This window comes from Oncorhynchus masou, chromosome 21, assembly GCF_036934945.1.
Source record: "Oncorhynchus masou masou isolate Uvic2021 chromosome 21, UVic_Omas_1.1, whole genome shotgun sequence".
NCBI lineage: Eukaryota > Metazoa > Chordata > Actinopteri > Salmoniformes > Salmonidae > Oncorhynchus > Oncorhynchus masou.
Window position 1 is genome coordinate 20,735,526 of NC_088232.1, and position 20,510 is coordinate 20,756,035.

Sequence of the window (20,510 nt, forward strand, 5' to 3'; positions counted from 1 at the left end):
AAATGAAAATGAGAAGTAGTTGTTTGAATGAGAGAGGTATTGAGTACAGGATATAATGCAGTACCATACGGGTGGCGCCCATGCTCGTTTAGTGCTGATGCGCTATATAACTGTAGCGTTGTGGTCCATCAGTTTTTTTTGTAACATAAACGTAGTCTACCGGCAGAAGAAAATGTTTATTATTATCTCGGGTAGGGAATCATACTAACGCGCCGTGCAATTCTAACATAATGCAATTATGTTTATAGCGGAAACGGTCTATCTATGGTCATATTGATAGCCATTCTGAGAACCATATCAGTAATTTTCTCTCTCTCTTTCTGAGCTGAGACTGGCTCTCCTTTCCTAGACTATACAGTGGCGGGATGGTGGGTATATACTGTAAGATACAACAGCCCACCTCGAAAATATTATCCAGGTGCTGTTAATAATTTCCTTCCTCTTTCCTTGTAGTTTGGTCATCTGTGCCATTTTCCGCGTCCTCGCTCTGCGCCGTAGTGCTATGTGGGTGCTTTCTACGTCACCAGGGGGAAACTCAACGAAAACAATGATCCTTCGCCAGAAACCGTATCTACGGAATAGCATGAGAGTAGATTAGACCTTCTCTATGCTATAGCCTACCCCACTCGTGGCTCAGCGTCCGGCGACCGCCACAATAGCCAGCTAGACAAGGGTAGAACGAAGGGGGATAAATAGGGTTGCCATCTCAATCGCCTCCAGATCACACGGGACTGGATGTAGCTTAGTCTGTTTAAAAATATATATATATATATATCGAAGTCCAGCCTGCAACTTTCCCCAGGGTACCGTCCTGATGGCTGGACACGAGTGGGAGTATAAGGACTGGTTCGAACGGGAGGAATTTATCGGACAGATCAGCGACATCCGAGTGCAGAATCTTCAAGGTATGTGGGGCAACCGTGGCTACCATGTGAAATAGAATGGAACCACGGCGTTCATTAGGCTTTATGTTAAAGCTTTGTATTGGTTGATTAGATTGAATCGGGGGACCCATAGTAAGTCAACCTCATCCGAATACCTTTCATGGTTGTAAAAAATAGTTTGTAAACATTCTACCGGTGCCATGCACAGACGGCTGAAGTTGGAACTTTTTGGGGTTTGTATTTTACCACACTCCGTCCGCGGCTATGGTTGATCTCATATCTCTCATCTAATTTCATCAAATCAGTTCGCGACGTGTAGGAATCTGAAAATGAAAGGGAGAAAACGTGACAATGATAAACTGAAGACGGCTATGCACCACTAGAAACCTCAAAGACAGGGAGACCATGTTTTCTTTTATAGCAGACAATACACTTTCAATGAGGGGGCAGACAATATTTGATTGCTAATTCACAGCTGCGTGTCTGTAAAACTTATAGAGCTACAAAGTTGCACGTCAAATCAAATTGTTTTTGTCACATGCGCTGAATACAACAGGTGTAGACATTACCTTGAAATGCTTACTGACAAGACCTTAATTAACCACTATGTAGTTCAAGAAATAGAGTTAAGAAAATATTTAAATAAAATAAAGTAAAAAATGAAATAAAAAGTAACACAAAAAATAACAATACCGAGGCTATATACAGGTGGTACCGAGTCAATGTGCGGGGGTACAGTTTAGTCGAGGTAATTTGTACATGTAGGAAGGGGTAAAGTGGCTATAGATAAATAATAAACAGCAAGTAGTAGCAGTGTAAAAGCAAACGGGGAGGGGGCGGTTGGTCAATGTAAGTAGTCCGGGTGGCCATTTGATTCATTGTTCAGCAGTCTTATGGCTTCGGGGTAGAGGCTGTTGAGGAGCCTTTTGGACCTAGACTTGGTGCTCCGGTACCGCTTATCTTGCGGTAACAGAGAGAACAGTCTATGACTTGGGTGACTGGAGTCTTTGACAATTTTATAGTCCTTCCTCTGTCCTTCCTAGTATATAGGTCCTGGATGGCAGGAAGCTTGGCCCCAGTGATGAACTGGGCCGTACGCACTACCCTCTGTAGCGCCTTACGGTCTGATGCCGAGCAGTTGTCATACCAGGCGGTGATGCAACCGGCCAGGATGCTCTCAATGGTGCAGCTGTAGAACTTTTTGAGGATCTGGGGACCCATGCCAAATCTTTTCAGCATGCTGAGGGGGAAAAGGTGTTGTTGTGCCCTCTTCAGGACTGTGTTTGGACCATGATAGTTTGTTGGTGATGTGGAAACCAAGGAACTACAGCCCCGTCGATGTGAATGGGGGTGTGTTCAGCCCTCCTTTTCCTGTCGTCCATGATCAGCTCCTTTGTCTTGCTCACATTTTTGCATGTGACATTGTTACTTCTCTTTGACCTGTTGTTTCTGACAGTTTCCCTGTGGTGTCAGTCTGAGTCGGTAGCCTATAACCTGCCCTACGGTAGCATAGTCTGTAATGACTAGGCTATGTGCAGTGAATAAACAAGAATTGGGCAGCAAATTGGAAAAAATGTATTTAATGAGTGTTGAGAATGAGAGCTTTATCTCAGTCTCAAGAGGACGGATCACACATTAACTGAGGCCTCCGCAATGGACACACACACGCACGCACACACACACACACACACACACACACAAACACAAACACAAACACACACACACACACATTTCTCCAGACGGACATATGAGCCTTCAAACACACTTTGTGGCTGCTATAGCCTGCCAAATGCTTTTCACTGAAGCCAGATTGAGCCATCCACTACAACAAACATTACGTCTGTCTCTGTGGTTCACCTAGTAGTGCAATGAAATAAATGTAAAACGGTCTGATAATGCATAAGATATGTAAGACGTGTTGGATTGTTTGTGTGTGTGTGTGTAATGCACACGCTATAGGCCTATGCATATCCATGAAGAAGAACCTAAGACATGCTCTTGACATTTGAAGTGTGAAATGGTACACGAGGAGAGGTACCTGTTCCTGTTCTGCTCTGTCAAGCATCTGGGGTTGCTCCCCCCAGCTCTCTGTCGTTTTATCTTCCCCACTTTCTCTCTCCCTCCCTCTCTCCTTCCCTCTCATAACACCAACTGGTTTGACACTTCCATCTGATGACTAGCTGGCCCTGGAGGCTTTGTGGTTGGAAGAAAACATACTGAGGAGAACCCAGTGCATTAAAACAATGCTCTGAAGGGCCTTACATAAGTAATACTCTCTCACCCAGCAGAGAAAAGAGCAATGTCCCCCCTCTCTTTCTGTCTCTGCATTAGAGCGCTGAAATCTCAGAACTGTATGTTCCCACACAGCACACAAACCCACTCACTCACTCACTCACTCACCACCACTCACCACCACCACCACCACCACTCACCACCACCACCACTCACCACCACTCACTCACTCACTCACTCACTCAGGATCTACCATGGTCCACACACACCAACACAGTCATGAAGAGGGCACGACACGCCTCTTCCCCCTCAGGAGACTGAAAAGATTTGGCATGGGCTCAAAAAGTTCTACAGCTGCACCATTGAGAACATCTTAACTGTCTGCTTCACAGCTTGGTATGGACACTGCAAGGCGCTACAGAGGGTGGTGCCTATGGCCCAGTACATCACTGGGGCCAAGGTCCCTGCCATCCAGAACCTCTATACCAGGCAGTGTTGTCAAAGACTAAAAATTGTCAAAGACTCCGGCCAGCCAATTGACTCATCACATTGACTCATCACATACGCTGCTCCTACTGTTTATTATCTGTCACTTTATTCCTAGTGATATGTACATTCATTTAAAGTCATAGGTTTACATACACTTAGGTTGGTGTCATTAAAACTCGTTTTTCAACCACTACAACAATTTCTTGTTAACAAACTATAGTTTTGGCAAGTTGGTTAGGACATCTACTTTGTGCATGACAACAATTGACAGATTATTTCACTTATAACTCACTGTATCACAATTCCAGTGGGTCAGAAGTTTTACACACACACTAAGTTGAATGTGCCTTTAAACAGCTTGGAAAATTCCAGAAAATGATATCATGGCTTAAGAAGCTTCTGATAGGCTAATTGACATCATTTGAGTCAATTGGAAAAAGACCTCAGAAAAAGAATTGTAGACCTCCACAAGTCTGGTTCATCCTTGGGAGCAATTTCCAAACACCTGAGGGTACCACGTTCATCTGTACAAACAATAGTACGCAAGTATAAACACCATGGGACCACGCAGCCATCATACCGCTCAGGTAGGCGTTCTGTCTCCTAGAGATGAACGTACTTTGGTGCGAAAAGTGCAAATCAATCCCAGAACAACAGCAAAGGATCTTGTGAAGATGCTGGAGGAAACAGGTACAACAGTATCTATATCCACAGTAAAACAAGTCCTATATCAACATAACCTGAAAGGCCACTCAGCAAGGAAGAAGCCACTGCTCCAAAACCGGCATCAAAAAGCCAGACTACGATTTGCAACTGCACATGGCGACAAAGATCATACTTTTTGAGAAATGTCTTCTGGTCTGATGAAACAAAAATAGAACTGTTTGGCCATAATGACCATCGTTATGTTTGGGGAGGCTTGCAAGCCGAAGAACACCATCTCAACCGTGAAGCACCGTGAGGCCTACAAACCTGACTCAGTTACACCAGCCCTGTCAGGAGGAATGGGCCAAAATTCTCCCAACTTATTGTGGGAAGCTTGTGGAAGGCTACCCGGAACGTTTGACCCAAGTTAAACAATTTCAAGGCAATGCTACCAAATGTTAATTAAGTGTATGTAAACTTCTGACCCACTGGAAATGTGATGAAAGAAATAAGAGCTGAAATAAATCACTCTCTCTACTATTATTCTGCAATTTCGCATTCTAAAAATAAAGTGGTGATCCTAACTGATCTAAGACAGGGAATTTTAACTATGATTAAATGTCAGGAATTGTGAACCACTGAGTTTATATGTATTTGGCCAAGGTGTATGTAAACTTCCGACGTCAACTGTATCTACCTCAATTACCTCATACTCCTGCACATCGACTCGGTACAGGTACCCCGTGTATATAGCCACGTTATCATTACTCATATTTATTATTACTTTTATTATTATGTTTTTAGATTCATTATTTATTATTATTTTACTTTTCTGGTATTTCTTTTTTTCTTTCTCTCTGCATTGTTGGGAAGGGCCCATTAGTAAGCATTTCACTGTTATTCTACACCTGTTTACGAAGCATGTGACAAAAACAATTTGATTTGATTTGACCCTGAGAGCCTCCCAGCTCATTGAGATGCTCATGGACCTCTTTCTCAGCTGGTGGGTAGTTCTCTGTACTGACCTGAAGCATCTTTCATTTGAAACACTCCACTCATCACTAGTTTACAGAGAAGAATGACTATTGAAACATCTCAACTGCCTACAGTATATAGGGAATAGGGTGCCATTTGGGATGCAGACAGTGGCTGGAGGGGGATGTGTCTCTGAGCTCAGCATGAATAAATGATGCATAAAAGAGTTAATCAATATCGGACATGTTGTGCTGGACAAAGATCGTAGTAGCTGAGCTTAGGTCACTAGCACAGCTCAGGAGTGCATGTGTGTGTCTGTTTTGTGTACGTGGACACACCTGCTGCTAAGTAGAGAGACCAGTCGGCAACATCAGTGTGTACACTCTACCTTTAGGGACTGGACATCTGTTGAAATAGTTTATGACAGTCCTCCACTGAACGGAGCCTTCTGCTGATGCCATACAGTACCTCACAAAACGCTCTAACAAGCTAGAGCCGCTGAGCCAGAGTGAAAGTCTGCAGTCACTGCTGCGGTGGACTTGACTTTCTACTCGGAGAGAGAGAGAGAGAGAGCGAGAAGGCTTTTCTTCTAAAGCCCAGTGACAGAACAGATTTTCATACGATGTGTGGGGCGAGGAACTGCCTCAAACACTCACACTTGTTTGAATGTGATGTTCTTGAACGCTCACCAGGCCAGTCGAGTCCCCCACATCTCAACACTTTTTCAACACAGAGTGACTAAGGGGGAAAGGCTGAGCACACACAGTGCTGCTTCCCTCACATTCTGGTTTGAGTTTGAGGAGGGTAGGGTATAGAGAGAGATGGGGGTGGAGGCGAAAGGACAATGGTCTCTTCTCTTTCACTCACCCCCTGGCTTATTATCATTTTTGTTCCTCCTAAATTCTGTGTTGATATTCAGGCAAGGCAAGTAAACGAGCTCAGATGTCCTCTTGATTCAGAACAAATTCAGTGTCCCTTTGATTCTCCCCCTGAAGCCCTCCATGTTTATTCAACTATACTGAAATCGTTGGTGAGACAAACGAAACGCACTGAGTAATCACTATCAATGCACGCCATCCATCGCAGTGTTTGGATAACCTAACAGCAGTACAACCTTACATTATTTGTTGTGTTCCAAATGGAACCCTATTCACTATATAATGCACTACTTTTGACCGGGGCCCATACGGCTCTGGTCGAAAGTAGTGCACTATCTATGGAATAGGGTACCATTTGGTTTCCGTATGTTGTGTGCATGACCATCACTGACCTTCAGCTTGGTTTTCTCTTGGACAGAGCCATTATATTGCAGTGTAAAAAGGGAACCAACTCAGATTAAATCAGTGCATAGTAGAGGTCGATCGATTATGATTTTTCACCGCCGATATCGATACCGCTTATTGGAGCACCAAAAAAGGCAGATTGCGATTAATCAGCCAATTTTTTTATTTTATTTATTTGTAATAATTACAATTTCAACAATACTGAATGAACACTTACTTTAACTTAATATAATAAATCAATAAAATCAATTTAGCCTCAAATAAATAATGAAACCTGTTCAATTTGGTTTAAATAATGCAAAAACAGTGTTGGAGAAGAAAGTAAAAGTGCAATATGTGCCATGTAAGAAATGTTTAAGTTCCTTGCTCAGAACATGAGAACATTTGAAAGCTGGTGGTTCCTTTTAACATGAGTCTTCAATATTCCCAGGTAAGAAGTTTTAGGTTGTAGTTATTATAGGAATTATAGGACTGTTTCTCTCTGTACGATTTGTATTTCATATACCTTTGACTATTGGATGTTCTTATAGGCACTTTAGTATTGCCAGTGTAACAATATAGCTTCTGTCACTCTCCTTGCTCCTACCTGGGTCTCAAACCAGGAACACATCGACAACAGCCACCCTCGAAGCAGCGTTACCCATGCAGAGCAAGGGGAACAACTACTCCAAGTCTCAGAGCGAGTGACGTTTGAAACGCTATTAGTGCGCACTCCGCTAACTTTGCTAGCCATTTCACATCGGTTACACCAGCCTAATCTCGGGAGTTGATAGGCTTGAAGTCATAAACAGCTCAATGCTTGAAGCATTGCGAAGAGCTTCTGTCAAAACGTACGAAATTGCTGTTTGAATGAATGATTACGAGCCTGCTGCTGTCTACCATCGCTCAGCCAGACTGCTCTATCAAATCATAGACTTAGTTATAACATGATAACACACAGAAATACGAGCCTTGGGTCATTAATATGGCCAAATCCGGAAACTATCATCTCGAAAACAAGACGTTAATTCTTTCAGTGAAATACGGAACCTTTCCGGAACCGTTCCGTATTGCAATGAACGCAAGAGAAGTGACACAATTTCACCTGGTTAATATTGCCTGCTAACCTGGATTTCTTTTAGCTAAATATGCAGGTTCAAAAATATATACTTCTGTGTATTGGTTTAAAGAAAGGCATTGATGTTTATGGTTAGGTACAGTCATGCAACGATTGTGCTTTTTTCGCAAATGCGCTTTTGTTAAATCATCCCCCGTTTGGCGAAGTTTGCTGTCTTTGTTAGGAAGAAATAGTCTTCACACAGTTCTCCACGAGCCAGGCGGCCCAAACTGCTGCATATACCCTGACTGAAGTGACACAAAGAAATTCATGTTAGCAGGCAATATTAACTAAATATGCAGGTTTAAAAGTATATACTTGTGTATTGATTTTAAGAAAGGCATTGATGTTTATGGTTAGGTACATGTTGGAGCAACGACAGTTGCGAATGTGCACCGCATCGATTATATGCAACGCAGGACACGCTAGATAAACTAGTAATATCATCAACCATGTGTAGTTAACTAGTGATTATGATTGATTGTTTTTTATAAGATAACTTTAATGCTAGCTAGCAACTTACCTTGGCTTCTTACTGCATGTGCGTAACAGGCAGGCTCCTCGTGGAGTGCAATGAGAGGCAGGTGGTTAGGGAGTTGGACTAGTTAACCGTAAGGTTGCAAGACTGAATCCTCGAGCTGACAAGGTAAAAATCTGTTGTTCTGCCCCTGAACAAGGCAGTTAACCCACTGTTCCTAGGCCGTCATTGACAATAAGAATGTGTTCTTAACTGACTTGCCTAGTTAAATAAAGGTGTAAAAAAACATGTTTTTTTTTTTTAAATCAGCCAAATCGGCGTCCAAAAACATCGGTTACCGATTGTTATGAAAACTTGAAATCGGCCCTAATTAATCGTCCATTCCGATTAATCGGTCGACCTCTAGTGCAGAGGATTTTAATATTGCTCTGTATTATTGCAGCCTATCCTGTCTGCCTGTGCCGAGTGAAGTTCATACAGTATTCAGACATTATCATGCAGTATTCATTTGCTTAGACAGTTCTGCTGCTGCCTTCGCCTCCTCATCATCTCTTTCTCTCCTTTTCTCTGTCTCTCGCTCCCATCCACTCTGAGCCTCTATGTAAAACCGTGGGATCCGCGGTGGGTAAAAGAAAATCAGAATTAAGGTCATGTGCACTCTCTCTCTCTCTCTCTCTTACAATGCAGTTCTTGTAAGCACAGGAGAAAGAACCACTTTCATCCTCCCCTGCTCCTCCTCCACCTGCTCGTTATTCGAGGATTGCCTCGCTGCACGGTTCTCTAGAGCATCACTGATGTAGCGAGGTTCCGGGAGGCCGTAGATGTACAGCAGTGGACTTCTGAGTTCTGACGTCTATATTTAGTCTATTTACCACTTTCTCTGAGTAGCATGCATGAGGGGCTGACTTCCCTGACACGTACCAAGTGTGTGTAGTGTGTTGAAAAATATGCAGCTGAGAGCTAGAAGCCTGCGCAGCAGAGCTATTATGTAAGCCGTGTTAACCCTGTCATATCTGGATACAGGAGCATGCTGTTGCTGACATGGACTAAGCGTGTGTGTGTAATGTGTGTGTGTGTGTGCATCTAGGGCTGGGTTGATACCAGTATCGCGATACTCGATAGTATCGTGGCAAGGAAACAAAACGCGAAGCGAATTCACATTGATTCATTTTCCAACTATAGCACACAATATTTTACATACAGAAGGTGTTTTAAAGGGCCAAAGAGTTAGATCTGCTTCGTGTTTTCATTTATGCCATGGAAAAGATATTGCAATACTGTTATCGTCCCGGCCCTAGCGCATGTGTGTGTAGTACAGAGGTTCAGTAGCATACCGTCACTGTAGCAGCCAGACAGTGAATGTGGAGTTATCAAATATGGACGATTGCATCACTATTGCAAAGTCTCAGTTGACATGCAAGAAGGGGAGCAATGTTATTGTGAACTGAATAGTGAATAAACTCAACTGAATGGTGTCTGTATCTTTGAAGAAGCAAGTATAATGTGGACAACACTGTCCTCATAGCGGTGGTTTTCTAATGGGCAGAGATATTACTAGGGCCAGACCGACAGTTCCAGGATGATGGTCGGTCCAAGTCAACTGTTCTTATTTTATCTTGAGTGATGATAAGTCTAAAGTTACGGTTTATGCTTCAAAAAGCACTCCTTTTGTAGAAGGCCCATTTTCCACTCCAAAAATACCATGGCGCATTTTAAAAGGTCAACGGTTATATTGTCAAATAAACCTGCGGAGAGAGAGAGAGAGTGACGTACACGGGGTGAGTTTACTCTTTGTCTGAGGTCTGTATAAGTGCCAGTTTTATTAGATGCAGGTGTTTCTACCAATGGGCTGAAGAAAGAAATGGTCCAACAGAACTTTGAATAAGTAACTCTCATGGATTGCAGTGATGATGACAAATCAGGGCCGTGCTCTCTCTGCCGACAGCTCTGTTTTTATAAAAAGCAATGATTGTTGTTCTCGGGTTGACCTGTAGCTGTCAGGGTAAGGTAATCAGTAACCAGGTTTCTATCCAACCTTTTTATGCGATTAAAGTACATGTGGGGAAGAAAATGTGATGACAGGACGGATGGAAACAGAACATTTGTCGGTAAACTTTCAAATGTTGACAGAACTAAATACGCTAGACAAGATGGGATCTTTTTGTGTCAGTAAAATGTATTATTCAAGAAATGTCCATGGAAATGCTTTTATGCATGTTGTGTGGTCCTCCCACTACGACTCGTGAGGAACGCTTGCAATTTATTAGGGTTCAGATTCAATAATTTATGATGAACTTCACAGGGTGGTGAAAGTGCCAGGTGATGAGCTTGATGCCCCTTTGCAATAAATATTGAGGGTCATATTCTGGCATGATCATTGATGCTTGTCTGCCGTTTGACACAAAAAAAATATCGCTCTTTAATAATGTAACATAGACGCTGGGAGTTGAGAAGCAGTCGCAGGTGGTAAGTTTAATTAATATAACAAGTAACATGGAACGATACAATGTAGGAGTAGCATCTAGAAATGGACAACGGAAACAATACTGCCTGGGGAAAGAACCTAAGGGAGTGCCAGAAAAAGGGGTGGTAATGAGTGAGGTAATAGAGTCCAGGTGTGCCTAATGATGAAGCACAGGTGCGTGTAATGATAAATGCCAGGTGCAAGTAATGATGGTTCCCAGGATCGGTGGTTAGTAAACCGGCGACTTCGAACGCCGGAGGGGAGGAGCGGGAGTAGACGCGACAAAGAATCTCATCATGTAGGCTATACCCGCACTGTATCTGTGAGCTGTTGGCTACAGCACACATGCCAATACCAGAGTGGTATCGCTATATAACGCAACCTTTTTTGTAAGAAAACCATCAGTAGAGTTGAAAATGCGATGGAAACCCATTTCACTTGTATTTGTAATTTGGGGGGGGGGGGGGGGGTTAACCATTCCAATTGATTATTTATGTACACTACGTCATCACACAGTCTTTTTATCCCAAACTATTCAATTGGATGGAAACACATCTCTGATGGGAAAATGTGCATATTGTTTTTATGACAACTTTTTTTTTTTGCATGAAAGTCTGTCACTAATTGCATGGAAACCTAGCTAGTGAGTAGGTATGATCGGAGGAAAGAAAAACAAACACACGAAGGCTTTTTTTCCTTCCTTCTTCTTTTCACCAAGTTATGCTCTCCTTGCATATAATCTGATTTGAACTTCACTTTTAAAGCATTACTGATCTATAGTGCACTATATTTGGGAAGACAAAACAAAACAAAATTCCCCTTCAAATTGTTTTTACCAAAGATGACTCCTTCCACCTGATCCCTCGAAGTTATTCATGATTTGAACTTCACTTTTCATGTAGGTTACCTGAATGTCATTACTACATAATTACTGATGAGGCAAAGATTTAGCATGGGCCCTCAGATCCTCAAAAGGTTATACAGCTGCACCAGTGAGAGCATCTTGACTGGCTGCATCACCGCCTGGTATGGCAACTGCTTGGCATCCGACCGCAAGGCGCTACAGAGGATAGTGTGTACGGCCCAGTACGTCACTGACCGACCTTCATGTGTTAAAGTAATGATGGACTTCTGTTTCTCTACTCATTTGAGCTGTTCTTGACATAATATGGACTATTTGACCAAATAGGGCTATCTTCTGTATAGCACCCCTACCTTGTCACAACACAACTGATTGGCTCAAGTGCATTAAGAAGGAAAGCATTTGTACAAATGAACTTTTAAGAAGGCACACCCGTTAATTGAAATGCATTCCAGGTGACTACCTCATGAAGCTGGTTGAGATAATGCCAAGAGTGTGCAAAGCTGTCATCATGGCAAAGGGTGGCTACTTTGAAGAATCTCAAATATAAAATACATTTGAATTTGTTTCACAATTTTTTGGTTAATACATGATTCCATATGTGTTATCTCATAGTTATTCTACAATGTAGAAAATAGTCTAAATAAAGAAAAACCATTGAATGAGTAAGTGTGTCCAAGCTTTTGACTGGTTCTGTATATATTTAACATTTGTACCCAAATTCACCCTAACTAACTTATCTGTATACGAGCAAACAGCACAGTGCATACAATAAGCATGGGCCACGTTGGTTTTTGTTCAAAATGTGGACTAGATTTGTATCTTTTTGGTTTAGTTTAGTGGAAGCTTGTCTTTTGTATCTTTGTGACTGTACTTATCTTGTTTAGATATTTAGTCTGTTTGGAATGAGGAAGATGCAGCCTGTGACATCAGCACATATTTTCTTTATCTTCTCGAGCTATTCAATTGCCGGTGTGGCTAACATTTTCTTTAACTCAATCGTCTTTGGGAACAATCATCTTGTTCTTCAAGATAATGCCACTGTCAAAAAAAGACCTCTGTGATTTGAAGAATCAACCAGCGCATTGTTGCCATTTATGTGTCTTTCTGTCTCTGTTCTCCTTGGGAGTCTTTCTGTCGTCGCCCAAAGCACGGAGAGGTAGAGCCCACACTTTTAACCCTGATCTCTGTGAAAGGAATCTACCTGCACTTCAAACAAATTACACACCAAAAATGTGGGTTCCTCAAGGGTTCTTTGTGAAAGGCGATGGTTCTATGTGTGACCATAATGACTCAAAGTACCCTTTGAGCTCTTCAATGGTCCTTTACAGTTCACAAAATAATTTTTTGCTTTATTAGTGATAATTCAAATGGTTTGCGCACAGCTCTTATTGTGAAACTGTGAGTGAGAGTGTTATTCCAGTTTGTCTAATGTGTTGTGGTATGCCATTACGTAGTAAGTCTTGTGCAAGACTCATGTATGGGCTTGTGTCAATTGAGAACGGTTGACTAAATCAGTCAGTGGCTCTCTCCTCAGGGACCCCCCAGCTGTTCCAGAGCTGCCACACCTGATTCAACTAGTCAATTAACACAATAATAACAGCTACGGAATTTTACAATATAATATGGCTGACCAGAATAGGTTCTATAAAAAAAACATAGAGGGTTCTACATAGCTCCAAAAAGGGTTGTATCCATAGTGGAACCCTTTTTTGGTGTTTCTTTATAGACCCTTCGGGAAGGGTTCTTTATAGTGCCATACAGATACAATTTAGAACCTTATGAGCATGGTTCCTTACAGATCCTTCAAAAAAAGGGTTCAATATAGCACCAATGGTAACAACAAGCCAAAGAACCCTTACCTGGTACTACAATTTTTAGAACCATTTTTTGGGGATGTGTAGCTTTGACCCCACAAACACACTGGCTGAGACCCAAATGGGAGTCACATTTAGATTGAATACAAAATCCTGGAATTGTTTGCATATGGAAATGCTTCCGTGAGAGTGTTTTGGTTTCCCGGTATTGTCCATGTTGAATTCCCGGCACTCGCATTTAGGTAAGGTTTGAACAGAGGTTGTGTCCCAAATGGCTATGGAGCTATGGAGTTTAAGAAGCTACAGGTCTGTACTTCAAAAGTAGTGGGACCCATGCTTTCAGCTATTCAACCATGTTGGACCAGCTACCTCAAGGAAGAACGTTATGCCTTTCTGGTATGAAGAGTGATTGTGAAACATAAGCAAATACTAGATAAGGTGAAGGAAGGAGTGAACACACTTTTTTAGTTCAGGTATAGTTCAGGTTCACAGGTCTCTGTCTCACCCAGCTAATAATGGGTGATCGAATCACTACACCCCTCTCTCCTTTTATAATGGTGTGAATGGCTGAGTTTATAGGGCCAAAAAAGAACCTGATTGATCTTGGCTCTGTGACAATGAATCTGCACCAAGAATCACAATGAATGTATCCCACACTTACTGCTCATTAGTTTGCTGTATTAGTGATTGTAGTTCAGAAGATGTAGTTATTCTTCAGATGAAGTAGGCTAAATGTTGATTTCCTGGCTGCCAGTTATGCAACCAAAGGCAGCATTAATTCACAGTATATGCAGAAACTGGCCTGCCAGATCACATCCCTGGATTTTATTTGTGTGTAGCCTATGCATGTGTACAGTGTGTGTGTGTGTGTGTGTGTGTGTGTGTGTGTGTGTGTGTGTGTGTGTGTGTGTGTGTGTGTGTGTGTGTGTGTGTGTGTGTGTGTGTGTGTGGAGAGTAACAACACTTTTTGAAAGATAGATAAGGAAATTGATTTCACAAACCTCTGTTTGAACTATTGGTTACCTGTCAAATCATGTTGAGTCACGCTTGGAAAGAATCAAAATGTTATTCTTCTTTTCTGTTCGCTAATTTTCCCCAGTGGAGGTGTGCAGACAAATGAACACTTCCTTTTGAGTCATGTTCCTTTCGTCTATAGGGGCCATCCGGGATTGGTACAGTACATCAATTTTTGGACTTTTAAATTAATGCTGTATAGCCATTGACTCGAGTGACCGCTTTGTTGCTTTTTGAATCCGAGATCCCCCCCCCCCTTTTAAGGCGTGAGCTGAGGTAATTATTATGACACTGGACTGTTTCTATTGTAATCATACGCTGTTGGGAATAGTTATTTGTATCCCATTATCTTCTTACAGAAAAATACATATGCTGCATTTATATTGGCTAATCCCAAACATGTAGAATAAGATAAAGTCATTTTTCAATTCGACGTGGATGGTGAGGCCTATATAGAACCAGGAAAGGCACTCTAAAATGTGAACTAAAGAGAATTGATATTATACACCCTAGCAACTCTTCTAGTTATACAACCCCTTTGGTTAAGAGTAAGACACCAGCAGCAGTGTCTTTAGGGAATCCCCTATCATGGCAGTTTTTGTTTTAATATTTTAATATAAGATGAGCTCCACTTTGTGTAGCACAGTTGTATTTGTACTCTACACAGTGCAGAACGCAACGGCAGTAATGTGATGAATCCCAGCCAACCCACTGGGCACAGACGTCAGTTCATCGTTTTGGTTTTACATTTGAAATCGACAAAATATTTCACAGTCTCATTGGATTTAGGGTGAAAGTTGGGTGAAAAGCAAATACAAAATCCCCTTTATGTTGTTTCAACGTCTTCACATTGAATTTTTGTTGTTGAAATTATGTGGAAACAAGGTTGATTCAAGCCGTTTATGTCCAGAGGGGACCTCATCTCAATGCAAAGCAACATGAATCAACAGCAGGGATACATTAGGGAGGGTGAACCCATCACCCATCCGTCCAGCGTATTTAATTTCATCCTTCTTTCTGTAGATTTATCCAGCACATTTATTTCATCTTTCTCGCCTACTTTCAAAAGGATTCTGCACTTTCTGTTCCTTCCGAGTGTTCTGAGGTGCGTAGGAGGTGGTGCCAGGCAGGCAGTCAACCATGGCTTCTTCCGACATGGCACCCTAGTCACCCTATGCCCCCATAGGGCTCTGTCCATATGCAGTGCACTATATAGGGAATAGGGTGCCATTTTGGTTTGAGACGCACCCCAGGACATCTGGAGACATTCTGTTACCCAGGGAGGAAGATTCCTGTACCTCCTCCTCCCCGTGTTTTTCCTCCTTGTCTTCACAGCCTCTAATTGGCTGGTAGTGAGGCAGAACTCTGGAGAGGCGCTAGCTGCCCACAGAATTGCCCCCAATCAGACTTTGTTTTGTTTATTAGTGGTAATTACTCTCAGATGGAGGAATGGGACTGTTTGTCATATGGTGTACTTTGTTGGTGGTGTTGTTGTTGTTGTTGTTGGTGTATCTATTGTACACACTCCAATGGTCAGTGAAGGGAGTTATGTTGCTGAAAAAGGATGTCAGTATTGGATCAGATACTTTTCTTTTAGGCCGGGATTCAATCCGATCTCAATTTTGTTGACAATTCACCATTTAGAGTTAATTCCCAGTTTAGCAATCATATGCAGCATTTACCATGAATGAGGGAACAAAGCTGCATCGCCGACAAAGCGCGATCGGATTGAATCCCAGCCTTCGTCTCTTACACTTGTTTTTGCACACTTCCCTACGGAATATCTGCAGATTATTTTGATATGTTTACATCCAGAATGCTGATGCAGAGTTTGGTTGACTCTCAGCTCTCACATCTACTGTTTGTTCCTTTAAATGAGTGGATAATCACATGAACAGTAGGTGAATTTACACTGCAAAGAGACACTAACTAAAAGGCCTCGAAGAAGTGCCTTTATCAGCACACAGCTAGTATATTCAGATCTGTGTCAGTGTCATTATACACATCTAGCATGTACAGATCTGTGTTCAACAAAAGCACTGAGTTAATTGCCTCCTAATGATATTTGTTCAGTCCTACAGGGTTGTCCCTTCTCTGTTCAACTCTCTGCGATAGCATGAAAGAGTAACATTATGACCGCGTACCAAATGGCACCCTATTTCCTGCATAGTGCACTACTTTTGACTAGAGACCTACGGGCCCCGGTGAAAAGTAGTGTGTTATGTATGGAAGAGTGTGCCGTTTGGGACGCTGTTGCAATGTTTATCAGCTCATTCACATCCCAGTTAAAGGCTTTCTCTACCATATGATTGAGGAGTCGCAGACTTGCTCCCCCCACTCTGCATGTCTAGAGCCAGTCCCACCACACTGAGACAAAAGAGAGGCAAAGGGGTTATAGAATAGAATATGTACGTCTGGTTGACAACTTACTATATCCCATTTCGTTATATGATCATTTAGGATTATTAGATTGCAATCATATGATTTTCTCTGCTTCTCCAGACAGTGTTGCTTCAGTTTCCCCTCGATACCGAGTTAAATCCGATCAATCCTAACAATAGAAATGAGTATCAACGGCAACAGCAGCAATATGTAGTAATGTTTGATCCGCCTTCGATACTAACAGTAGCCTAGATAAGATTAGGGAAGATAGAGTGCAGAGAGAATTGCTTGTCACACTGTACACATTGACACGTCAACATTCACAGTAAGCTTGTGTTCAACATGCCAGTCAGACAAGAGGTACCGGTCCTTGGCAGTGTCCCAAATGACACATTATTCCCTACATAGTGCACTACTTTCTACAGAGGAAATATAGTGCACTATATAGGGAATAGGGTGCCATTTTGGATGTATCCCTCATGTCAGTCAGTCTGGCCTTATTTCCACACAGAGAATGACCTCATCTTTAATGGCAGTGCAGCCAGAGAGCTGAAATAATGACACCGCTCTGCATTCACCTGTGTTACTCAGGATGTGACATCATCCATGTATACAGTATGTATCCTATTCATTGTGCTCTTACCTTCTGAGACAGAGAGGGAAAACCATAACAAAACCACTGAGAACATTGTGTTCACGTAAACTAGTGCTAGTCTATGGATTAAGGTTAGAGTTGGACTCTCTGTGGGTGTTAACCCCGATGTCCCGGATACATTCCCAATCTGGCCCATACCAACATGGCCACCTAATCATCCTCAGCTTCAAATTGTCTCATTCAAAAAATAATGTGTTCTCAGTCAAATAAAGGTAATATTTTAAAAACACTCCCCCCACCCCTTACCATACTAGAATGGGGACCTTCCAGGTGACTGCTGTTCTAAGGACAGACCCCATCAAGGCTTTCTAAGAAATGTAAACTTCTGTGTTGTACTGTGTCTATAATAGAAAACACCTCACCAGAGCTGACTCTTAACGCTGCTCTTTCAGTGGGGAAAAAAAGCTTCGGCTCAGCATCCTGTATTTTTCCCAGTACAGAACCTGACCTCAACACTTGACTGACTTACTAAACTCATGCTCTGGCTTTACAGCGTTATTTCACAGTACGGTGTCGTGGGAGAAGAAACAACATAATCGTAAATTCCTCTATTTCCACCCCTGAGTTCAAATGTCAGGGGCTCCTGAACACATGGCTCTTGGAAGGCAGTGTCCATATTTGCCTGTGGACTGGTGGAGGCTTTCATTGAATGGAAGACATCTGGAGTTGACACATGTTGGTGGGCTAACAGACAGATTCCCTGGAGAATAGGGCCTGATTATACAAGCCTTTTGACAGATTGTCCCCAGACTGTCCCTAACAGGCAATGTTTCAACCAGCCGAGTCCACACTCCCCCGGACTCCTCTCCGGCGCAGCACTTGTTAGTATTCAAGAAGTGTCACCTTTTGTGTGGTAGGAATCTGAATCAGACACAGCGCTGTGACAGAGAGCGAGAGAGCGAAAGTAGGGATCATTCTTTTCCATGTAGGCCTGTCTCTCATTGCCTAGACGTTAGGTGTCATTCCCGTCATTCAGCACTGTGCTGTCCACACATTTGTGGGGACGGAAAAACAAACGAACGGTCTGGTTAGGAATTCTAGGCGCACAGCCACACACATGCTATAAATCACCACCAGCGCACAATGGTAGACATTCACAGCAGCACACACACTCCAACAGACTGAGGTATCCGAGTGGGTCCGGATGCAGCGTGCCATAGTAAGTCTCTCTGTAGAGCCCTCAGATCTGACAATACGTGCACCTTTCTATTTGGCCCAGGCTCTGTTATTCCTAAGAGAAACCAGTGCACCGTTTTGGATAATGTACCTGGAAAATTAGGTCAACAGTTATGGATGGCCACGGTTATTAATATTTCCAGTGGGCAGTTGGGTTTTCAGACATTTTTATTTAACTAGCCTTTCATGACGTTTTCTCACATTGGCTAATTGACTACAGAAATGACTCTTCTCATCACAGGGGAGGTGTACATGTCATGTACAATACCGTTCAAAAGTTTGGGGTCACTTAGAGATGTCCTTGTTTTTGAAAGAAAATCACATTTTTTTTGTCCATTTAAAATAACATCAAATTGATCTGAAATACAGTGTATACATGGTTAATGTTGTAAATGACAATTGTTGCTGGAAACAGCTGATTTTTTAAATGGAATTTCTACATAGGCGTACAGAGGCCCATTATCAGCAACCATCACTCCTGTGTTCCAATAGAAAATTGTGTTCGCTAATCCAAGTTTATAATTTTAAAAGGCAAATTGATCATTCGAAAAACCTTTTGCAGTATGTTAGCACAGCTGGAAACTATTGTTCTAATTAAAGAAGCAATAAAACGGGCCTTCTTTAGACTAGTTGAGTATCTGGAGCATCAGCATTTGTGGGTTCGATTACAGGCTCAAAATGGCCAGAAACAAATAACTTTCTTCAGAAACTCATCAGTCTATTCTTGTTCTGAGAAAAGAAGGCTATTCCATGTGAGAAATTGCCAAGGAACTGAAGATCTGTGTACTACTCCCTTCACAGAACAGCGCAAATGGGCTCTAACCAGAATAGAAAGAGGAGTGGGGAGGCCCCCAGTACACTAGAGTGTCTAGTTTGAGAAACAGATGCCTCACAAGTCCTCAACTGGCAGCTTCATTAAATAGTACCCGCAAAACACCCGTCTCAATGTGGCAGCTTCATTAAATAGTACTCGCAAAACACCAGTCTCAACGTCAACAGCGAAGAGGTGACTCTGGGATGCTGGCCTTCTAGGCAGAGTTGCAAAGAAAAAAAACATATCTCAGACTGGCCAATAAAAAGAAAAGTTTAAAAGGGGCAAAAGAACACAAATACTGGACAGAGGAACTCTGCCAAGAAGGCCAGCATCCCAGAGTCACCTTTTCACTGTTGACGTTGAGACTGGTGTTTTGCGAGTACTATTTTTAATGAAGCTGCCAGTTGAGGACTTATGAGGCATCTCAACATTTTCATAGACTATGAACAAAGAGGATACAATAGAATAGAACAGTCTCATAGAATGTAAACATTAGTTTATGATGACTAATAGTCTTATAAGCATAGTGTGATACTACAAACAGAAATACATGGAGAGTACATTGTTCATCTCTTGGGTTTCTCCAGACTGAAGCTCTTTCTCAGAGCAAGAGCAGGAGCCTGCTTTTACTTCTGTGTGTGTGTGTCACTTTTTTTCTGTGTCTGCATGTCTCTGCCTGATGTGTGTGTGGAGTGTCTCTGTGTGTGTCTAAGTTTAGGTGTAGGTGTGGCTGTGTGTCTGTTATTGTGTCCGTCTGTGTGTGTATAGGGCATGTCGCTATAATAAGGGGGCCATTTCCCAGCGCTCCAGCGCCAGCAACCAGCCAGCAACCATAAAGACACAAAGAGCCTAGCTGGTCTGGGCCAGGGGCTGGGGCTGGGTGACGGCTTTGAGCACTCAGCTGTGAAAAAGAGAGAGCGAGAGAAAGAGAGGGAGCGAGCAAGGGAGAAAGAGAGCGAGAACGTGAGACAGACAGAGAGAGAGAGAGAGAGAGAGCGCACATTGCCAAGGCTGAGAGTGAGGCCTACTCAGGGTCCAGTGATAGCAGCAAAGAACAGTGTCCAAACTCCAGATTAAACTTTTTGTTGATATGAAGACTAGCAGTACTTCTGTGTCTCAGCTGGAGTCAGCTGTTTGTGTTTTGCTGAATGGGGTGAAGGAACTCCTACATCTGTGAGTAAATGCCTCATTTTAGAACAATCACACACCAGAGGAATGAACAGATGACCCCATACTGAGAATTG

General features: G+C 42.4%; 1 protein-coding gene across 1 annotated transcript in view; it reads left to right on the forward strand.

Annotated features, from left to right (window-relative positions):
* Positions 1-325: 325 nt before the first annotated feature.
* Positions 326-20,510, forward strand: part of LOC135507946 (calmin-like) — a 39,961-nt gene continuing 19,776 nt past the window's right edge. The window contains exon 1 of the mRNA XM_064927771.1: positions 326-905. Within this exon, the coding sequence (XP_064783843.1) occupies positions 815-905 (91 nt within the window). The 5' untranslated portion in view covers positions 326-814. The remainder of the gene's footprint in view (positions 906-20,510) is intronic.